The sequence below is a fragment of the Nymphalis io genome, chromosome 6 (assembly GCF_905147045.1).
Source record: "Nymphalis io chromosome 6, ilAglIoxx1.1, whole genome shotgun sequence".
Taxonomy (NCBI): Eukaryota; Metazoa; Arthropoda; class Insecta; order Lepidoptera; family Nymphalidae; genus Nymphalis; species Nymphalis io.
In genome coordinates this window covers 9,843,735-9,865,851 of record NC_065893.1, presented here as the reverse complement: position 1 = coordinate 9,865,851, position 22,117 = coordinate 9,843,735, and the positions used below count along the sequence as shown (strand labels likewise).

General features: G+C 31.9%; 2 protein-coding genes across 6 annotated transcripts; one reads left to right on the top strand and one right to left on the bottom strand.

Moving 5' to 3' along the window:
* Nucleotides 1-2,038: 2,038 nt before the first annotated feature.
* On the bottom strand, nt 2,039-15,606 carry LOC126768869 (uncharacterized). 2 transcript variants are annotated; one of them, XM_050487245.1, is made up of 9 exons: nt 15,404-15,606; nt 15,161-15,310; nt 14,772-14,907; nt 14,485-14,669; nt 7,677-7,891; nt 6,495-6,669; nt 6,035-6,098; nt 5,374-5,798; nt 2,039-5,287 (listed from the first exon to the last, which is right to left on the bottom strand). In XM_050487245.1, exons 1-9 carry the CDS (start codon nt 15,450-15,452, stop codon nt 2,361-2,363), a joined length of 4,326 nt encoding a protein of 1,441 aa, XP_050343202.1. In that variant the 5' UTR covers nt 15,453-15,606; the 3' UTR covers nt 2,039-2,360. The 2 variants fall into 2 exon arrangements, with proteins under 2 accessions (XP_050343202.1, XP_050343203.1); XM_050487246.1 differs by lacking the exon at nt 15,161-15,310.
* A 655-nt stretch (nt 15,607-16,261) lies between these two features.
* On the top strand, nt 16,262-21,010 carry LOC126768990 (protein FAM76A). 4 transcript variants are annotated; one of them, XM_050487521.1, is made up of 8 exons: nt 16,262-16,518; nt 16,675-16,739; nt 17,545-17,648; nt 17,930-18,039; nt 18,164-18,273; nt 18,345-18,466; nt 19,166-19,287; nt 19,357-21,010. In XM_050487521.1, exons 1-8 carry the CDS (start codon nt 16,423-16,425, stop codon nt 19,591-19,593), a joined length of 966 nt encoding a protein of 321 aa, XP_050343478.1. In that variant the 5' UTR covers nt 16,262-16,422; the 3' UTR covers nt 19,594-21,010. The 4 variants fall into 4 exon arrangements, with proteins under 4 accessions (XP_050343478.1, XP_050343476.1, XP_050343477.1 ...); XM_050487519.1 differs by having other exon boundaries at nt 19,148-19,287; XM_050487520.1 differs by having other exon boundaries at nt 18,155-18,273.
* The last annotated feature ends 1,107 nt before the right edge of the window (nt 21,011-22,117 follow it).

The following is a 22,117-nucleotide window of genomic DNA, read 5'->3' as shown; positions in this document are numbered from 1 at the left end:
AAAAAAGCCGAGATGGCCCTGTGGTAAGAACGCGTGAATCTTAACCGATGATCGTGGGTTCAAACCCGGGCAAGCACCACTGAATTTTCATGTGCTTAATTTGTGATTATAATTCATCTCGTGCTTTACGGTGAAGGAAAACATCGTGAGGAAACCTGCATGAGTCTAATTTCACTGAAATTCTGCCACATGTGAATTCTACCAACCCGCATTGGCGCAGCGTGGTGGAATAAGCTCCAAACCTTCTCCTCAAAAAGAGGAGAGGAGGCCTTTAGCCCAGCAGTGGGACATTCACAGGCTGTTACGGAATACATTTAAGAGCATAATATACATACCGATTTCGAAATCGATTAATTTCTCATGTATACATAAGAATTTTGTTTCGTTTTACGTATAACCTTTAATACAAAAGACGCCGATATAGCACAGTATAAAAACACCTCGATAACAACCGAATATCGCAGTTTTAAAATGCATTTCAAAGTCTCACTGCCTTTCGAAGACTTAATTTGCGTTTATAATAAAATTCATCTTGCTGCAGCATTTGTTACATGTGGCTCAATAACCTCTACCAAGTAGCATTACAACAGCATGGAATAAACTATAAACCTCTTGAAGACGAGAACCCCTTTCCCACTAATGGGTCAGTATAGGCTGTTACTTCAAGAATACTCTATATGTTTCCCAGTTAAATAAGTAAATTATGCGTATCATGAAGGTATCATGTCGCATTAGAATGTAATGAAGGTAAACCTCTGACGTGTAAAAATAATTGATTTGTTAATTGCATCACCCAAAAACTTTTTGTAACAAATACTCTTATTTATAATTACCAATAGGTTTATTTTGTTTAAATTATATATAACGGAAAATCTTAAGGACGTAAAAATCACATTTACGGAATCCTTACTGTTTGTAACTGTACTAAACTATACTAATATTATAAATGCGAAAGTATATCTGTTTGTCTGTTACGGTTTCATGGCTTAACCACCGAACCACTGAATTTTGATGAAATTTGCTACGAAGCAAGCTTGAACCCCAAGAATAGGATAATTTTGTATACATAACACGCGGTCGAAGCCGCAGGTAAAAAGTGGTCATAAGCGACATGGGTGGGCCAGACTAGCTTTCATAATAATGAATCCTACAATCCCTTTAGATTACGTTTTTAATAGGAATTAACGTGACAATTATTTGGAATAAAAAATTGAGTATTGTTATAAAAATTAAGTAATTAAACTATTATCAAATATATTTAATGTTGTAAGCTATACCTGTCTAATTGATAATATTATAGGTACTTTATCAGCCCATCTATATCTGGTACATAAACAAATAATTTACACAGGCAAAATACGGAACCTTGACAAATTTTTAAAAAGTGAAACTAATAAAAATAGCAGTTGTGTTTCAAAATTTTATTCATACTTTAACGCCTTATGTAAAAATAGGCAATTTTTTTCTTCTATCATTTTTATAAATGATGTACAAAAAACATCATGAAATTGTTTAAAACTGAGGATACTTGTTTTAACCAATATATTACTGACTATTGACTACGTTTGTTAGTGTTTGACTCTGAAAGGTATAATCGGAAACATTTATCTATAATCTGTAGAGCAAAATAAAAATGATACGCTTGAATTTCGGAGTAAAATAGTAAGCAAAGATCGAGCTGAATGCTCGATAATTCAAACTTTTATTTAGCAAAATATCCATACGGGTATTTTATTTGCGATGGCCTATGGACACATTTTTAACTTTGTAAATCAAAAACGGTTCAGAAGACGTGATTTTTTTTAAAAAAATCCCAGTTTTACCTTAAATATTGCCGCTGCGACCGCTGGCAGCGATCGCTTCGAAAGCCTAAAATTGTTAATAGGCTTTCAATTGATAAGTAAAAATAACTTTCATAATCTGGCTTATCTGTTTTAGCGTTATACATCACAGACACGGTTCTAGTTAGTATATACGATAAATAAATTAAAAAAGATTTCAATTTAAAATAATACTTTTATTAATATTACTGAGGTGTGTCAAACATTATAACGGCTTAAAGTACGAACAGTTACAAATCTACCCTGCAGTAGATACGAAATAAACAGGCAATTAATTTATTAGAAAATATAAAAACACTGTGTCTCACACATGTTACTACAAAACACGTAAATATCACGTATTTTATTTATTTTATCGATTATGAAACATACTTACATAATATTCAAAAAATTGACTTATGTATACGATTAAAATTATTTACATAATACATATATGATCAACATAATTTCTATTAAAACTATTGTCCTTAACTCATAAGATTTCACTTTAAAATACAATGATAAAACAATTTCAGTCTGTTAAGGTCCATGTAATTTACTCAATACTGACTCTATATCAATATTCTGTATGTTGGCCGAGTTTAGTAAGTACTGAGTATCAGGTTTTGTCTTTTTGTTAAGCGACTCATCGGAGACACCGCTTTGTGCCCTTTTCCTCTTTTTCGTTTCAGATTTTTCTTTTACTTCTACATTTTCAACTTCTAGAACTATTTCAGCAACTGTTGTTTCATAAACAATTTCTTTATTACTTTCTTTTTTCAGCGGTGTATCTATACTTGTTAATGTTGAATCAAATATTTCAATACACTGTGCCCTTCGATCTTTCATTGGTGTGTATAGTTTATCTATGTTACATATTGAACTTACTGCTAATTCTGTTTCGTTCGTGTTAAAATCTTTATTCGGTTCGAACGAATTTTCTTCAAATAAACCATTAAAAGGAGTCGCTCTCAGCCTTATTGGAACTCCATCCTCTATGCATACTTCCATAGAAAATGTATCTTTCAATTTTGAAATGTGAACACTAGGTACAAAGCTTGACTCCTCAAATTCGCATGTAACAAAATTCTCACACTCCTCATTACATTCGTCAACCGAAAGTTCTATTTCTTCCGCTTCATCCTCTTCTTGTACTATAAGCAAATTATTTGAAATACTGCCATCTGACTCAACCTTATCACTAACATTTTGAGAAACCGCAATTTTATTTAAACTTGTAATGTCACTCGTAGACTGTACCGCAGTGTCTTGAACTGGCGTCGCATCAAGCAAATCACGCTCGATTATTTTTGCAGTCTCAACATCAAAACCTCGTCTCACTAAATCGTCGTGCAAGCTACCTTCACTTTCAGAAACCTGCTTTTCAATCACAGATTTTTCGATAAATTCTTTTATTTTACTAATATCGTCAGTATCAGTGTTCGATATCGATTGATTTTCTTTGTACTTAGTTTCTTGGGAACCATCATCAGACCACAAGAGAGGTTGTTGCTCAGTATCAGACTCCTGAGGACAATACGCGTTTTTTTCTCCAGTTATTTTTTGCGTGCTTTTAGATAAATCAGAAGAATTTGGATCAGCACTATCTGAATTAAAAGGTTTTGTACAATGCAGTTTTCTAGGTGTTGATGATTTTCTTCGTGATTTTGTAGGAACAGAGGTGAGAACAGGTATAATATTCGTACCTTTTTCCTTACTAGTTGTTCGTTTTCTTGAGAGTGATTTTGCAGAAAGCGTATGAAACAAGTCAGCAGTTTTTTTTCTACCCTTATTCGGCGTTTCTTTAACCGGTGTTTTTCGAAATGCTTTTATTCTAATATACTTCTTGGCAGTTTCATTCTTTAAGGGGGACTTATGTATGCTTGTAACTAACTTTTTAGTATCATTTTTACTTTTAGCTTTTAGTCGATTACGTGGCTCCATTGATTTGTCGGCTTTTCTTTCACGTGAACTGGCATTGCTCGTCTCACTTGACACAGAAGCAACATCTTGATTTTCAAGGTCCTTGGACCTTGCCGTAGCATTAAGACTTTTATAAGACACGTTTTTAGTGCACTTCCTCTGCGGCCGACTAGATTTTTCAGACTTATCTTTGACGTCAACCTTTGATTCCTTAGGTTTTTCATTTACAACCTTAACTGGTTCTTCAACGACAGTAACAGCGCACTCTAAAACTTCGCGTGCCGGAATATAATCTTGATCGTCTGGTTTATAATACGAACCTCCACTAGAATAATCAGTAGTACGGGACGAGTATGATGGAGTTGCTTGTAATGGTTTAGGCGTAGCTAGAAATCGAGGTGTAGGTATATTCATAATTTTTATATCTGAAATGGGTTCGTCAGGTAAATCGGCACCTAAAAACTTAGGAGTTTCCATTTGAATATCATACAATACTTGTTTATAAGGTGTCTCTAAAAGATCAGATATATTGAGTTTCGCTCCTATTACATTCTGTAATGAAAGTCTTTCCGTTTCTGGTGTATCGACCCTTTCGTCGCTATAATTAATTATTCCTATATCTGATTGATTATCTGTATTCTCCTTTGATTCCATAGTATTCCAATCTGTTTCTCTTATTATGTTAACCGTTGGATTCATGGAGCATTTTAAAGTTTTTTTGTCAGTAGGCTCTTTTTCTTCTGTAGATTCTAAAACGATTTTAGCAGATTTCATCTTTTTCTTGGATTTTTTTGTTTTAGGTGACAATTTTTTTTTACTCTTCTTATTAGTAAGTTTATCTGTTTCTGAAGTCTCTTGAACATTCTCATCTTTCGATGAAACCTTTTTCTTATTAATTTTGGCTTTCTCGGGTTTCAATTTAGGTGTAAATACAGCTTCGTCGTCGTTTTTCACGGCAAGGGCTCGTAATTCGGCATCCCAATTTCTTTTTTTAAAACTATTCGACTTTGTGGGAAGATTAGCATTAGAAGTATTGGAATCAGCCTGCTGAATTATTATTTTATCATTATTGACGACACTATCTTCAAGTGGAAAGTCACTATTTTCATTATTGACTACCTCATCTGATATGATTTTATTTGTATCTTGTTCGTTAATTGTTTCATGTAATATTCTTCTTGGTGTTGTGAAATCTAAAACTCTTACGTGCGACGTTCTTCGCGGCGTAGAAGAGGACTTTCGCGCTGGAGGTAAAATATGAGGTGTACTTGTCTTGTTTGAAACGGTAAGATTTGTGTCTTTTGGAACAGAGCTATGTGTGACATCTATTGGCTGCACTGAACTAATTTCTTGTGCCGCTCTTGAAGGATCTTTTGGTATTACTTCTTCTATTGTTTCAGAATTATGCGCAGGTACGGAATTATTAGAAACAGTATCTATCATTAGGGGCCCTAGCATACGTGCTGCAGAAGTAGTGGTTGTTTCTACAGTATTTACACTTTGGGCTGTTGAACTTTTAGCTGTTGTTGCGCTCTGCGAAGCACCTGTCATAAGACATATTACATTATACTTAACAATTTAGTGGTTCAAGTATTAAATTTATCATTTTATTATTTAGTATTAATATTACCTGATGCAGGGACTAAAATGATAGTAGGCATCGCCATAATTTCATCTTTAGTATAGCTAAAGTTTGCCCCTTGTTTGTTCTTATACGCGGGTGTACCATTAATAACAATTGTTTGCATTTGAAACAAAGGTGTCGATGTAACAGGTTTTACTGTAGGAGCTTTTTTATTATTATTGCTTTTAAAGCTTTTGCCTACTTTTACATCTGATAGTATTTTAATTTTTGGGTCATCAAACTTCTGTTTTGATAGACTTTTGATTTTAGGCAATTCACTTTTTGGTGTATTTATCGAATCATTAGTATTGCTTGCTGGACCATGTTGTGAATTAGCAGTTGTAACTTTTAGTAAAAATTGCGTTTTTGATTGACCTTTAATATGTGTTATTTGGTTTATATTTACTTTATTTTCTGTTCTTGCATTGTTCCTAAAAATTCAAGAAAATGATGTTATTTTAGTCAAAACTTGTTGGATTCTATGATAATAAAGATAACATAGACCATGGAGGTAATTCGTAATCCCATTTTCGGTCTCAGACAGAATCTTACATTACTGTAAAATAACGTAATTATTTAATAACACATTTACAGGTACGTAGATTAATGTTTATTCAAAATGATCAGAGATCCAAAATCCACTGAGAACATTTCTATTAAAACTTACTGTATACTAGAATTTTCTGAAGTACTTGAATCAGGAACAATTGATTTTTCCCTATCATTGCTCTCTGTAAACAACATTTAATATTATCAGAATTTATTTAAAATTTACATTTATAATAATGTTATAATATACTAGTGGTAGAGCTTTGTGCATAATGGTGGTAGAGCTTTGTGCAAGCTCGTCTGGGTAAGTACCACCCACTCATAAGATGTTCTACCGCAAAACAGCAGTACTTGGTATTGTTGTGTTCCGGTTTGAAGGGTGAATGAGCCAGTGTAATTACAGGCACAAGGGACATAACATCTTAGTTCCCAAGGTTGGTGGCGCATTGGTGATGTAAGCGATGGTTAACATTTCTTACAATGCCAATGTCTATGGGCGTTGGTGACCACTTACCATCAGGTGGCCCATATGCTCGTCCACCTTTCTATTCTATAAAAAAAAAAAGATTTATACCCACCACCTACGCCTGTTGCAAATTCTTGGAAAGTACCAGCATTAGGTATCGTTCTATTGGTAGAATCTTGAGAATTATAATTACTACCACTTGTTGGGGTTGAAGAATTATTATTGCTGCAAACTAAATTTAATATATTATTAAACTCTTCAATTTTTTGCTTTGATTCATCTGATTTCTGGAATATAATAAAATTAATCATTATTTTTTAAATATTACACTTTTCCCATTCAATCTTATACAAAATCTATAATTAATTGAATTGTTTTTTTCTTAGTTTATTTTATATTAAATTAGTATTTTTTACTATCATCATTTACTTTGTAGTAATAAAAAAGCACAGGCTTGCTTGCTTGAAACAAGTACTTGCTGAATAAGCAAAGCAGTCATAAGATGATGAGTAATTTCCATTATAGAAGAAGGTTTGATTGATTGAAACACATGACATAATTTCATCTGACACATGCATCGTCTGTTTCCTTACGTTCCTTTACCACCGCGCACGAAAAGTCAATAATAATTACACGCAATCTTCGGTTAAATTTCAATTGCTCTGGTCACTGGGCCATCTCGGCTTCCAGAGTAGAAAATTGTCAGTTAAATTAATGACACAGAGGTCGTAAGGATCTAACAGATAGTAGCCCAACAAAAATGAAAGATATATTAATTATAAATCTGTTAGAATATCATATAGAATAAAAACATTTAAATCTTAAATTACCAGAATTATAGAAAAATGTTCTTACAAGTCTTGAGCCTTGTTTTTATGAAACCTTATATACTGTATGCTATTAGTAATATAAGGTGACAAATTAAACGTTATAAGTCGGGTTATTTTTGTAAACTCTGTACACTGCACTGGTTGACAAAAAATAATTAATAAATGATTGGGAGTATTTATAAAATGTTAGTATATACTCAACATTTCGAAACACAAGTTGAAGACACGCAAGGCAGGTCAAAGGCGAATTCGTGTACATAACCCACTCATCAGATGTTCTACCGCAAAACAGCAGTACTTGGTATTGTTGTGTTCCGGTTTGAAGGGTGAGTGAGCCAGTGTAATTACAGGCACAAGGGACATAACATCTTAGTTCCCAAGGTTGGTGGCGCATTGGTGATGTAAGCGATGGTTAACATTTCTTACAATGCCATATATACATATAAAAACTGTTTCATACTTACAGAGATGATAATATCCTGTGTATTAAAATTTATAGAATTATTTATATCTTGCGGTGGTACTGAAGGCAGCTGTGGTTCATGGCTTGTACTACTTAAAGTGCAAGTATTCCAACTTTTTAAATTGACATCAGTTACTTGTTCAGTGGAGCTAGTTTGTGATGGCGCAATTTCTATCTCGGAATCCTTGGTAATTTTCTTTTTCGTCACTAAATTACCTGTAAAAGAAACACGTTTAAGATATATTGAAAATTGTTCATTTTATTTAATTGATGAAATTATCTATACTGATATAGTGAAAAACAACTGAACCGTTGAGTAAATTTGGTATGAAACAACCTTGAACCCTAAGAAAGGAGATAGGCTACTTCTGCCCTAATACCTGCCTCCCTCCCTCAAACACGTGGGCGAAGCAGAAAAAAAAGAAGCGAACTAATAAATTTAAAAAAAAAGTCTGAGCAAACGAAAATATAAGTTTGTTTTTTTAACAATAATGTTGATAGACAGACTGTGACATGGTGTTTTTATACAACGAAAATAAAACCAAAGCCTTTTAAAGGGGAAATGGGAATGCCTGCTTTAATATTGACTGGAATCAACATATGAACTTTAGGTAACGGTAAGGTACTTTACATTAATCTAATAACTATGATTGTATCTATCTAAATCAGTACATTACTGTGCAGTTACAGTTCAAAAAAATTATACAAATTAAATCTACTTGACCAACTATACTACTTATCAAAAATATTAGTTACTCAATCTTATATTTTGAAAAAGAATAATAGTTTACTAAAATTAAGTATGAAGTCCTTTTTTATTTAATGATAAATGTTTATAAATTTTAGTTTAAAATATTTGAGTAATATTTGGCATGTGTAAATCAAGAAAAATTTCTCAAGAATCACCTTTTTGATGGTTGTTATAATATTATATTCGACACATACATAAATAAATTTAAGAATGATATGAAAACCCAAATTTACGATGTTTGTTTGTATGAAATGTTCCTACAAACAAGGGTGGACCAAAACTCCGGTAACATTTGAATCGAGCGCTGCTTCCAATTGCGGGGGATAGGGGGGAGCGGGGCGTTACTAAGCGCGAGAGCGGCTAGTTGGAATTCAGTGCAATGGCGTCGTTCAGCGGAGCACAACGCGCGTTTTGCGTACGCGAGTACAATCGCAACAACGATTCTGCGACTGAAGCGCAACGAAAATTTTGTACACAGTACAACATACGAAATAAAAATCAAGCTCCATCAACTCGTGCAATTAAAAATTGGGTACAGAAGTTTGAGAAGACGGGTTCAACATTAAATCAACCACGATCCGGCCGACCTAAGACGTCGAGAGAGCCCGCAAACATAGAAGCGCGTACGAGCATCTGTTAAAGAACAACCTGGCCTGTCTACTCGAAAGCGGTCTAGTGTTTTAAATGTGTCTAGGACATCTTTAAATCGTATTCTTCACAAGGATTTACATTTACACCCGTATAAAATTCAAATTGTACAACAATTAAGGCCAAATGACTACACTCAGAGACTGCAGTTTGCCAACGAAATGCTTGCGAGGTTTACGAGCTTCAATAACATCTTTTTCTCAGACGAGGCACATTTTCACATAAATGGGCATGTGAACAGGCAAAATTGCAGATACTGGAGTGATGCTAACCCGCAATTGAAGCACCAAAAGCCCTTACACTCGCCCAAAGTTACTGTATGGGCAGCTTTATCAGCCAGTGGAATTATCGGTCCGTATTTTTATGAGGATCAGAGAAGCCGTCCCGTTACCGTCAACACACAGCGATACATTGCCATGCTACAGAACTTTTTTGCTCCAGCATTACAGGACTACTCTGGTTTTAATCAACGGACATGGTTTCAACAAGATGGGGCCACATGTCACACCTCCAACGACTCAATAGCAGCGGTTCGTGAAATTTTTGGGCAAAAAGTCATATCCAAAAGAGGTGACATTAACTGGCCACCCCGCAGCCCGGATTTGTCACCAATGGACTTTTTCCTTTGGGGATACCTCAAAAGTAAAGTTTTTAATAACAACCCTCAGTCTATTGAAGAATTAAAAGAAAATATACGCGAGGAAATTCAGAACATTTCTCCAAACACTTGTCGGGTGGTGATGGAAAATTTCCGCTCTAGATTACAGGAGTGCCAAACTAAACAAGGGACACATTTGGACGACGTTATTTTTAAAAAATAAAACCCTGATTTTTGTACTTTTAGAATAAATAAACATATTTTCTCTCATATCTCTTTTGTATTTTTTATAACCATTCGAAATGTTACCGGACTTTTGGTCCACCCTGTATAATATATGTACAAATTGTAAATATCCCAAAGCTACACAATAAGGCGATAAACGACAATTTATGTGTAATGGACATAAAATACTGTTAATTTTTGCAATAGTATTTAAAAAACTACAAGATTATTTTATATATACATATTTGAACTTTTAGTAAACATAATAATAATAATAAAATCCTGAGACATTTTTCACACACGGCCATCTGATCCCAAATTAACACGTTGCCTGTCCAGAGTACTTTGGGCACGGTTGTCGTGACGTCCAATTTTTGTTTTCGGCCAAACTGTTTCATTTTATGTACTTTATGTACTTACAAAGAATTTACAAATTATTATCAATAAAACTTTCGAATTTACTGAATTTCAGCATTGCATTATTTTTAATGCACGGACGTGACAGCTAGAATACCGTGCATTACAAATAATGCACAGACGTAGTAGCAAGAACATTATGGATTACATAAAATGCACGGACGTTACGAATTTAAATTAATACATTTTTATGAACTTATTATTGCTTTTCGTTCATATCATTGTCAATGTCATTCAAACTTTTCATTGTTATATGTCATAAATGTCAGTTTTACCGCTAAAACGTATCTTTTCGTTAGTAATGTTTACTAACGAAATTTTTCGTTGGTTCTTGTTATTGTTTTGAAGTGAAAATGCCTCTAAAACTTCTATCTGATGAACAAATGCGACGTATTTTGGAAGATAGTGATGGCGAAGACGAATTCTCGCGCCAACTAGAAGATTTGGACTCACACGATGAAGACGATTTAGAATCAGGTACATACGTATATAATGCACAAGATATCCCTATGCTTTCGGTGGAGGAGGATCTGATTAGTATTCAACAATTTATTGATATTACTAATACACCGAATGTAAACGCCGCTATTGCACAATCGGGTAACATAACCGCTTCTGCTTCTGATAATGACGAGCTTGAATGCCACCCTGCTAGGTCTCTTTCTCAGCCGAATGAAGTAAATGCTGGTAGTTCTGGTTTGCCTGCTGATGCTTTACAAATGTCTGCTGCTGATGATTTGCATATGTCTCCTGCTGATTCCATTTTTTCTACTCCACATATCCCCCAACTTAGTACTGAATGGCAGAGTGAGATAAGGAGTTTGATATGCTTTGCAAACCACAGTGAATGATTTGAGGCCCAACAGTCGTCTAAGGAGATGGAAACCAATAACAGGAGATGAAATGAGAAAGTTTTTAGGTGTTTATTTACTGACGGGAGTCATCAATTTTCCAATGCTCGAAAACTACTGGAAAAAGGACAAATTACACTATCATCCACTTCTTCACGAGATAAATATGTCCTACAATAAATTCGCGCTGATATTAAAATGCTGGCATTTAGATAACGAAGCCCCACGTAATGAAGGCGACCGTTTATATAAAATACAGCCACTCATCGACAAACTAACAAAAAACTGGCGAAAAATATTTACCCCCGGAGAACGTATAGTAGTCGACGAGTCGATGGTTGGTTTTAGGGAAAGAATTAAATTTCGAACTTACAACCCACAGAAATCTCATAAGTACGGCATAAAAATTTATAAATTATGTACTGATAGTGGTTATACCTGGAGTTACCGCGTTTATTCTGGTCAAGACGACCAAATAACTGGATTAGATAAACCGGGGTCAGTTGTTGTTAGTTTGTGCACAGATTTGCTTAAAGAAGGAAGAATCATGATAACGGACAATTACTACACTAGCATACCTTTGGCAAGGTACCTAAAAGAACAAGGTACTGATTTGTGTGGAACAATACGCAAAAACCGTCGAGAACTGCCCCAAGAAGTGGTTCAGCAACGTTTAGAAAAAGGTCAAATTTCTGTGCAGCAGAACAACTTTGCGACCATCCTAAAATGGCATGATAAACGGGATGTGCTTATGTTGTCGACGTGTCACAACCACGAAATGCAAATGTCAACTGGTTTTCGAAGAGTTTTGAAGCCTACTATGGTGCTGACCTACAATGAAGGGAAGAAAGGCATAGACTTGGCTGATCAACTAGCAAGTTACAATTCGCCGGCGAGGAAAACCTCTGTTTGGTATAAGAAAATTGCTGCGGACCTTGTATATAATATAAGTGTAGTGAATGCCATTCTGATTTATAACGAGTTACATCCACAGTCAAAATTGAAGGTTCTGGATGGTCATCAAATCATTATAAAGAAATTACTTAAGGTTGAAACTGAGAACTGTTCAAGTTCCAGTTCTGCGAGTTCTTTGCGTCCTACAAGTCACAAGTTAACGAAAATACCCAAGAAAGCTAATGGAAAAATTTGGCAAAAACGTTGTGCCAGTTGCTACAAAAAGCTGAAAGAATCGGGATTCACAGCTACTGATGCAAGGAAGAAGACTTCACAAGTTACAACTGAGTGCATTCCATGTAAAAAACCATTTTGCTTACAATGTTATAACGAATCTCACTAATTGCCAGTGGACTTTATTCAAATAATAATGCTTTTCAATAAACCAGTTCATGCTACCAACCAATAAAAAAAAATTGGCGGGACATTGGTGTTTTATTATTCCCAATTCACTGCTCATACGTCTGCAAAATATTATAGACGTAGCTCTCACGTCCAGTTTACAAAACCCCATTCAAAAAGAATAGGCTCGTGCATTATCGATAAAGCACGGGCGTCACAGCAGTAGCCAAAATGCATTATATATAATGCACGGACAGGCAACGTGTTAAGCTTGTACAAAGCTTGTGCTATGGGAACCAGACAACTGATATACTACATATACAATTTTTCTTTTGTAAATACATACTTATATAGATAATTACACCGACTTAGGACAAACAGAAAAAAATATATATAATATATATAATCATCAAAAATCTTTGTACTGTATAAATGAATATTGTTATACAAGTTCAACACCTATTGCAGTATGAAACTGATTGGTTGCTTAAAGTTTAATGTCATACTGCAGTCATAGTATTTATAAGAAAAGCTTTAAAAAAAAAACATTATATATATCTTTATAGACTTAAAATTTTATGAAATATATTAATAGCAAAATTTTAATTGATGATCTAGTCAACTTTCAATTGTAATTTACAAATGAATATTGTAACATGTTTTTTAATTTATATATTGCGGTGTGACACTTTATTTGCTTAAAATTCAGTGTCTGTAGTGGCAATGATAATACTTGCTTAACAAAGTATACAAACAAACCAATAAATTAAACTTTAATAAACTTTTAACAATAAGAATATGTTTATCGTTTATAATTTTGACATCTGTTGAAATGTCATAATGAACAATTCTCAAATACAGTTTTTACTTATGTAGTATGTTTTCATAATACCTTTTTATTATTTCTTTCAGAAATTTAAAGCAATATCAGACACATCATTAGCATATTCCGAGAACTTGTTAAATATACATAATTACTAAAACAGAACACATATATAGTAATATTTTTATAAAATAGCTAAAAAAATAATTAGTGTTTATAAAATACAAATCATATAGAGACAAACTCGTCTGTATTATTAACACAGTGCAAGTATACTTATCAATAATATATTCTTCTAGGAGGCCAATGAAACATTCAATCTTATTTTATTGAAAACTAACCTAACTTTTGTGAATGTTGTCATCAATTGAAATATTCAATCAAATTATTTTATTAAAAATGTAATATTTCATATTTCAATAAGAATAACAGGTATATAGAGAAATGAAATGTTTATGACACATGCCTGTATGCATATCCATACTATGTATCAAACTTTTTAGAAACAAAGTCTAAAATATAATTTACATTTTAGACAAATTTAGAAATAAGATTTAGACATATTTAAAAATTAAAAATAGAATTTCAATTAATAAACACAAAAGTATATTTTGAACACACATTAGCAGAAGAATAATGTCTGAACAACTTTAATTAACTATTGTGAACTACTACATGTTTTAGATAACATAAAGTGTACAAAACAATTAATAAGGAACTTTGAAAAAAGCAGTAAATACATATAATTAAGAAAGGTTTGTTTTTTTTTTTATAGAATAGGAAGGCGGACGTGCATATGGGGCACCTGATGGTAAGTGGTCTTCAAACGCCCTTAGACATTGGCATTGTAAGAAATGTCAACCATCGCTTACATAGCCAATGCGCCGCCAACCTTGGGAACTAAGATTTTATGTCCCTTGTGCCTGTAATTACACTTGCTCACTCACCCTTCAAACCGGAACACAACAATATCAAGTATTGCTGTTTTGCAGTAGAATATCTGATGAGTGGGTGGTACCTACCCAGGCGAGCTTGCACAAAGCCCTACCACCAGTAAATATGATGAAAACATAGTTGAAGATATGTATATATGTATGATTTACTCCAGAAGTTAAAGAGTACCCAGGTTAGAGTAAAAGATACTAATTACAGGATTACGAATATAAAATTAATAATATAAATGTAAACTTATAAACTTACCTGGCAAATCTGATAGTGCTGTTGTTTCTATTGAACTTTCTAAAGTAGATGCCTCTCTTTGACAAGCGGGATGTATCGTAGATACTGGTTTAGGAGATTTAGCCTTGCACATGCAGGTTTCCAAACTTAACGAATCGCAAACATCACACACACTGATTCTTGTATTTGAAGTATATTTGCTTGAACTAGAAAATAGATTTTTTATGAGATATAATGATCCATCGTTTTTCAGTTTAATTTAAATTATGTAAATAAAAGAAATGAATAGACTGTTAAAATTATTATACCTTATTTTATCTACATTTAACTCCTGTGCATGTAGTCTGTTTATATCTATATAACTAACAAGAAACTTTACAATTTCTAACAGATTTGAACATTGAAATAATTTCTTTCTTAACAAAAATGGCTTACATGTTTCCACTGAAATAGAAAAGAAAACATAGTTTAAATAGAGTATGTAAATAAATACAATCATAACAAAACAATGTAATTGTAATTTAATAAATAGAAATTGTGTAAAGTGATAATTAAACGCAAGATCAAATTGTGTATAAAAATAACTTTTTTCTCCTAACATTAGTTTATTAGCAGATACTCTTTAATAATGGAATTAAACACATTAACCAATATAAGTACTAATATAATATCAAACTGATGTTATAAATCAATATACCATATATTTTAATAGCCCTATATTCAGCTAGAATGTTCCTAAGTGATGTCATAAAGATCCTGTCATATTCATTTCTAAGGGCATCTAAATATGGGCTAGCCAGTAAAAATTCATCATAAGCCGTCATCAACTGTTCTTCGGCAAGATACCCTGAAATCCAAAACGACAATCAGAATGAGAATCGCGCAACAACAAATTCCGTTATGACGGTTTTCGCGCTCCCGCCAAATAAAAACAACTTACCTAAAACGAGTTTTGCCAAATCTTGTGACGGAAAGGGCGGTATAGCCATTTTTTCGTTAATAACAATTGTAATCAAATTAATAACGCATGTTATTTAATATTTTATTTCCACAATTAAATTATAACACCAAAGTTCATTTTTAAAAACCCAAACAAACACAGTGAAACCACGCAAAATTGGACGTCAAATGACATTTGGTATTTGTCAGATCATTTTCATTCAATTTTCACAGAAAATTAAAGAGAAAAAAATCGCTCATTTACTAATATTTTTAATAACAGTTATTACTAGTTCTTTTTACAGACCACATTTTATTAGACCGTAGCTTAAACATCATTATAAGATGTAACATTTTATATACTACTGCTAAGCACGTTGATACCTATTTTTCCTCATTGAATGATCAACTATCGTGTTCAACAATTAAAAATTTAAAGAAGCCGTAGTATGTAATACACAAGCATAAAATTTTGTAATTATAATTTAATTTTAGTTCATATTAATCGGTATTCCGAGTATGTTTTGATTGATAAGGCTTCCAAATTTTTTTACTGCACCTAAATGTATCGAAATTTACAAGTCTGCGATGAATTCATTAAATTCCCGATTAGCAAATTTCTAATTTAATGGTTTCCGTGTGGAAACCAGGAAAGTAAAGACAAAGGAAGAATAAGGTAAAACTGAACACGATTCTTAAAATATTAAATATCTCATAAACTATGAGCAATTACAAAACAATAAATAAATATCTAACAAAACATTTAGAAATGAACATACAAATCTTAATAATGTGCATTGCGCATTATGTTAAGATTTACAATTTATTGAACGATCTGAATTTATATAGAAATCTTAAATCTTCATTCATTCTTCATTCTATCATGGCGGTTATTCCTTTCGTCATCTACTTTGTCATAATTTATATTTGAAGTTTTCTAGCGTTTATTTGTGTTTTTTGAAAGCTTTGTTATTGTAACAATATTTGTAACTATTTATCATACTTCAATCATTTAAAACAATGAGTTCTGCTACTTCAACTGCTCTATTTGCGTGTTCTCGTTGTTTCTCAAGACATCCATTTGAAGAATTATCCCCTGGAGAACAACTTTGCAAGGTAATATACCTTATTTAAAGATTAATTCATATGACCTTCGTTGCTTATATTTACTCAAAAATAAAATGGCCCTTTTTTAAAAAACAAGTACTTACGTACTACGTTTACTGTTTTATTGACGTCAGATGTGACGCTGTAATTTTCTGGGTATTTCAGGAATGTCGTGGCTCTTTCCCGGTCGTCAAGTGTACGTATTGCCGTTCTGAGTTTCAACAAACAAGGTCAGTGCCATATGCCAAATCATGTGATAAGCTAGTTCAAATGCATACGTATTCATAAAAATTTTATCATAAAATTAGAAAACATTAGCAATCAAGCCGAAGCTTTCATAAATTAGTCTTAATAGTTAACAATGAATTTGAAATGTTAAAGGAAAATATGAAAATTAACAATTTATATTGGCCTAAAATACAAACGTTCTAAATAATTAAAATTACCAATATTTACTTTTAAGGGTAGGCTTTAGTCTTTTATTTATTTATTTAATCTTAGGAAGACAAACAGTTATGACATATACAAAAATATTTATCACATTAAAAAAAATCATATACCAATCAAGTCTTCACAAATAATTAAATCAAAAATACATAGCAGAATAATACAATTAAAATTAAAGATCATTTTAAATTTTACAGAGTATGACCAAATTAATAGATAATTTTGTAAAAAATGACAAATACACAAATTCTATTCAAGGTGACAATTTATGTTGACATTTTATTTCCTTCAATGGCATAAAAAATAAATCAAGATCATTGAATTTATTATCATGGTCTATGCATGATCTGTAAAGGAAGCTTTTGCGTACATACTTAAATTTAGATTTAGGAATATCGAACAAAAATTAAATTTTGTGTTTGCATGCGAGGACATCTAATGAATATATTACTAAGTAAGAAAGGAGATTCAATATAGTTATTCAACAATTTAAATAGAAATTTACATACTGGAAATGTAATATTTATTCAGTAAATATTTCTAACACACTCATTGATACATATATATTTACACTAATTTCATTTTCAGTAAATCAAATACTTCTTCAATTTGCAAAAAATGTGAGGCCAATGTTAAAGCTTATGGCAAACCAACAGCATGTGAATATTGCAACATTATAGCTGCTTTTATAGGTATGTAAATAAAAACAGGTAATTAAAACCATTTTCAAAAAGTATATTTTATTATATATAATATAAATTATACTCCTAATTTTAATTCTTGATACATGTTTAAAATAGCTGACTATGACTTTACCAAATAAATATTTTTTAAATGGTCTTAGGATATTATTTAAATTACTCTAAAATACAAATAATTAAATTAAAAAAATATATATTGTTATAAGGTAGATTAATTTTTGTTTACTCAAAGCTAGGAGCTTTTTTATTTACTTAAATTTTATTTTGACTAGGTAACAAATGCCAGCGATGTGCTAATTCAGAACGCAAGTATGGACCAGCTGTTACATGTGAGCAGTGCAAACAGCGCTGTGCTTTCGATCGACATGATGATAACAAAAAGGTTTCATATCTTATATTAAAATAAATATTTTCTTTTTTTAAAACTATTGCTTATTATTAAATAGTTTTCTCTTCAAGATTAAAAAAAGAATGGTGTTTAATTAACAATATTTAAGTGCTTCCAGGTGGATGGCAAGCTGCTCTGCTGGTTATGTACTCAGTCACTTAAGAGGGCCTTGGCTCGAACCAAACAACATCTTTCTTCTATTGATAAACATAAGCATCGTTCTCACAAGTTAGTTGATAAAATTTTTACATATGTTAATGAAATAAATGGTAATAAACAGATGTGTTTTATGTCCAAAGGTCGAAAAGCAGTCATAAAGATAAACGTAAATCAGACATGATGAAATCAATGAACTCGGGTGATCTCTCTCTAAGTGACTCGCAGCCAATGGAAAAGAAATCAAAGCTGAATCCACTGCAAGGTTTGTTTCATTTATTTTCAATAATCTTCTTGTGGAATTTTCATTACTTATCTGATCTGACATATATATTTTATTTGAGACTACTCAATTTTTTTTATTTTTGTCTATCATTCCTATTGGTGTTGATGGTGACCACTTAGGTCACCATCACCTCTTCACACTGACAGTAAGCAATATAAAATACTTCTTATGTAAGGTAAAACATGTCACTTTAGTTGTTGTTTCCTGCTTGTAATTATATTGATAATTTGAACTCCAAATACAAAATATTTAGTTAACAAACTACACTTCTAAGGTTCTGATGTTATGTTTAGTTGAATATTCTTCAAACTTTGCTATTGTTTCAATTTTACAAACAATGAAGCATTGCGAAGGAATTTAAATATGTGAGCCTCCAAGTGGATTTTCGCGAAATAATAATGACATTTTTGTACATGTGTTCATATAATTATAATCATGATCAGTACTCATTTTAATTGCACTGGAATCATACAAAAAATACTAAATTGAAAAAGTTAATACATTTAAAAAAAAAAGTTTTCTGTATGTTTTAAACTTCTCAAAATTGTTTAGTTTATTTTTTATATTATATTTTTATGTGCATTATTATGCATTTTCAGATTTTATTATTTTCATATGTTTTTTTATTTCATTTGTATTAAAATCAATTTCTCCTTATAGATATGTACTGTTTGTTAGGTGAATTAGACCCTAACAGTTCCGACCATGTTGTTGCCATGACTCAACTAAAAGAAACAATTGCAAGTCTACAGAAGAAAGTACAACAGAAGGATAATGAGTTACTTTCCAAAGATAAACTGGTATGTTTTGTTCTTTATGAATATATTAATTTACAGACCAATTATAAGTTAACTTTTGTTACTTTTTAGATAACTGAACTGAAGGCACAGCATCACAATGATACAACAGATCTACGTAATGAAATGAAAAATAAAGAACGGTTGAATGAAACTAAATTTAATCTTATGAACTCTAAAATTCAAAATTTACTCAAAGAAGTGGCAACACTGAGCAAATCTGCTAAAAAAAATAATAAATTTACAAAGTCCGCTCTCGCAAACACCGAGAACAGCGGCAGCGGCACGGACAGTCCGAGCACCAATTAGAACAATTTCTCACGTATTATTTATAGTGATATTTCAATGGGAAATAGGCATTTTCCTTTTATTTTTTTACTCTACAAATGGTTTCATTTGTAGACATATTTAAAACTTAAGCGTAAGTAGGTTTCCATTTGATAATTTTCTTTATCTGTAAGCAACTTACCATTGTTTTGTTTTTTAAGATGTATAACTTATTCGACTTGATGGTGCGAGATGGTTTCATTGGTAGGTAGAATGCGGGTGAATGTCATTAAGACATTCTAACACGGTTGCCACGTCCTACCTCTGGTTAATAAAAGCACCAAATGTGATTTCAATAATGTAAATTATTATTAGTTATATTTAATAATATCATTGTATTCAAAATCGAATTCTATTTTTATTTTTTTTATAAGTCATTTTAAAGTGGCAACTTTGTATCACGAAAGACAACCTTAGGAAATTGTGAGATTATTTTTGTATATTTTATTTTGAGAAATGCTTATTTGAAATTTGCATTGTGTCAAATATTATGTAACTGACAAAAATTTTTATTGTAGTTTTTTAATAATTTGACATAATTGTCTTCAACATTTATTAAATGTTCATGATAGTTCTTGTTTAGTATCTAAGTCGATACCATAATTAGATTTATGATAAATTGTCATATCAAAATTTTTTCTGATTTTTTCGTATCAAAGATATCTTCGTTTTACTTTTTAGTATCCAATAAACATTAAATCTTAACAGTAGAAATACATGCTTGAATCAGGGATACCATATTTTTAAATTAAATTAATATTTTTTGTGCAATTCTCATATAATTGTGATACATTACAATTTAATTATAATAAGTGCAAGAGAGTTGTCGTTTATCATTTCACTTAGACGTTACCTTGATCACCTGAATGTACAAGAAAGCCTAATGGTAGACCTGGTTGAGACAAAATTAATTGGAAATTAATGTGAGTTTTTGTAAAGGCAATTAATATGTAAAACATTTAATTTGTTTAATACTTAGATGTGATGTACGTATAAACATAATGTCAAAAATTTAAACTAATTGGTGTTGACTAGGTATATAGAATATATTTACAAAAGCTATTAGGTATCACTTTGTAATATCGGATGTTATCGCTATCGAGAATTATTACACTGTAATACGGACTTCTACGAAATTAATTTTGAGGCTGAAACCGAAGACTACGAAGTAATTTAATAATGAACAAATTCCAATAGAGAAATTTGACTTGTAAGAACGAAATTTTAAGCTTACGTTGAATTTGTATTGATATTTAAAAAAAAAACAACAAAATTGAATTTAAATCAAACAACAGACAGTATTGAAAATTATGAAAAGAGTATTTCAGATTCCAATAATTGTAACTGGATACATAATTATTAGAGACTAAAATGAATACAATAAATGGTGTTGAAAACATCTTTTTTTTTTATTCAAACCCTTCAACTTCAAATAAATTACATTAATGAATATGAATTATATAGGATAAAAAATATTATATAAATATTATTAAATAAAAACAATAATACATATTTTATGACTAAGCCCTGTTATGAAGGAAGGATTTGGCTGCTTGCTTGTGATCAGCATATTAGCTCGTCCGGAAAGATAATTTAAGACTAGATTTAAATGCGTGGAATAGAACCGCAACTGTATAATTTAATTTTAATATTTAAATTTGTTATTAAAATTCAAAATTGGAACGAACGTTCCAAACAACCATACAAATCGCTAATACCGCTTGCCTAATTGTATGTATGTATGTGTATAACCTAAAGAAATATCTTTTGTAACTGAAAACATAAATGTGAAGTGAGAGCCAAGTTGAATATTATGATATATGCCTTGGTTGTTGACTTCAACGACAAAAGAAGTAAGATCTAAATGGGTGCCACATTCAATGGTTAGTCCTGAAATTTATTTATAACAACATAAAATATTTTACAACAATTTACAATATCATTTCTTCTATAACTTAGGATAATATATTCAAGCCTAAGGTCTGACTTTGCTAGATTTCATATACAAATTATATTATAGCCTTCGCAAGTTCTAAAGCTGTAAGTTCTTATTTTATTCTTCCGAAAATTTGGCTTGCTGGTATAAACTAGTCAACGAACATAAGGCTCTTCCATGATTGTTTTAGTAGTTACTTAATAATAATTCGTAATATTGAACTTGGCTCTCGTTTCGCTCGTGGCGTTTCACATTTATGTTTTTGATGGGATATCATTACTTTTTGTATAGATTGTTTTATCGCATCACTTCGCTCGCATTTACTGGTGGTAGGGCTTTGTGCAAGCTCGTCTGGGTAGGTACCACCCATTCATCAGATATTCTACCGCAAAACAGCAATACTTGATATTGTTGTGTTCCGGTTTGAAGGGTGAGTGAGCCAGTGTAATTACAGGCACAAGGGACATAAAATCTTAGTTCCCAAGGTTAGTGGCGCATTGGCTATAAGCGATGGTTGACATTTCTTACAATGCCAATGTCTAAGGGCGTTTGGTGACCACTTACCATCAG

Coding starts and splice junctions, on each gene's coding strand:
- LOC126768869 (XM_050487245.1), bottom strand. CDS start 15,452: ATGGCTATACCGCCCTTTCCGTCACAAGATTTGGCAAAACTCGTTTTA. Junction 14,908..15,160: donor TAGGGCTATTAAAATATATG/GTATATTGATTT, acceptor TTTCTATTTCAG/TGGAAACATGTAAGCCATTT. Junction 5,799..6,034: donor TCAGAAAATTCTAGTATACA/GTAAGTTTTAAT, acceptor TTGAATTTTTAG/GAACAATGCAAGAACAGAAA.
- LOC126768990 (XM_050487518.1), top strand. CDS start 16,423: ATGAGTTCTGCTACTTCAACTGCTCTATTTGCGTGTTCTCGTTGTTTC. Junction 16,740..17,544: donor TCTGAGTTTCAACAAACAAG/GTCAGTGCCATA, acceptor TTTCATTTTCAG/TAAATCAAATACTTCTTCAA. Junction 18,274..18,344: donor CATAAGCATCGTTCTCACAA/GTTAGTTGATAA, acceptor TTATGTCCAAAG/GTCGAAAAGCAGTCATAAAG.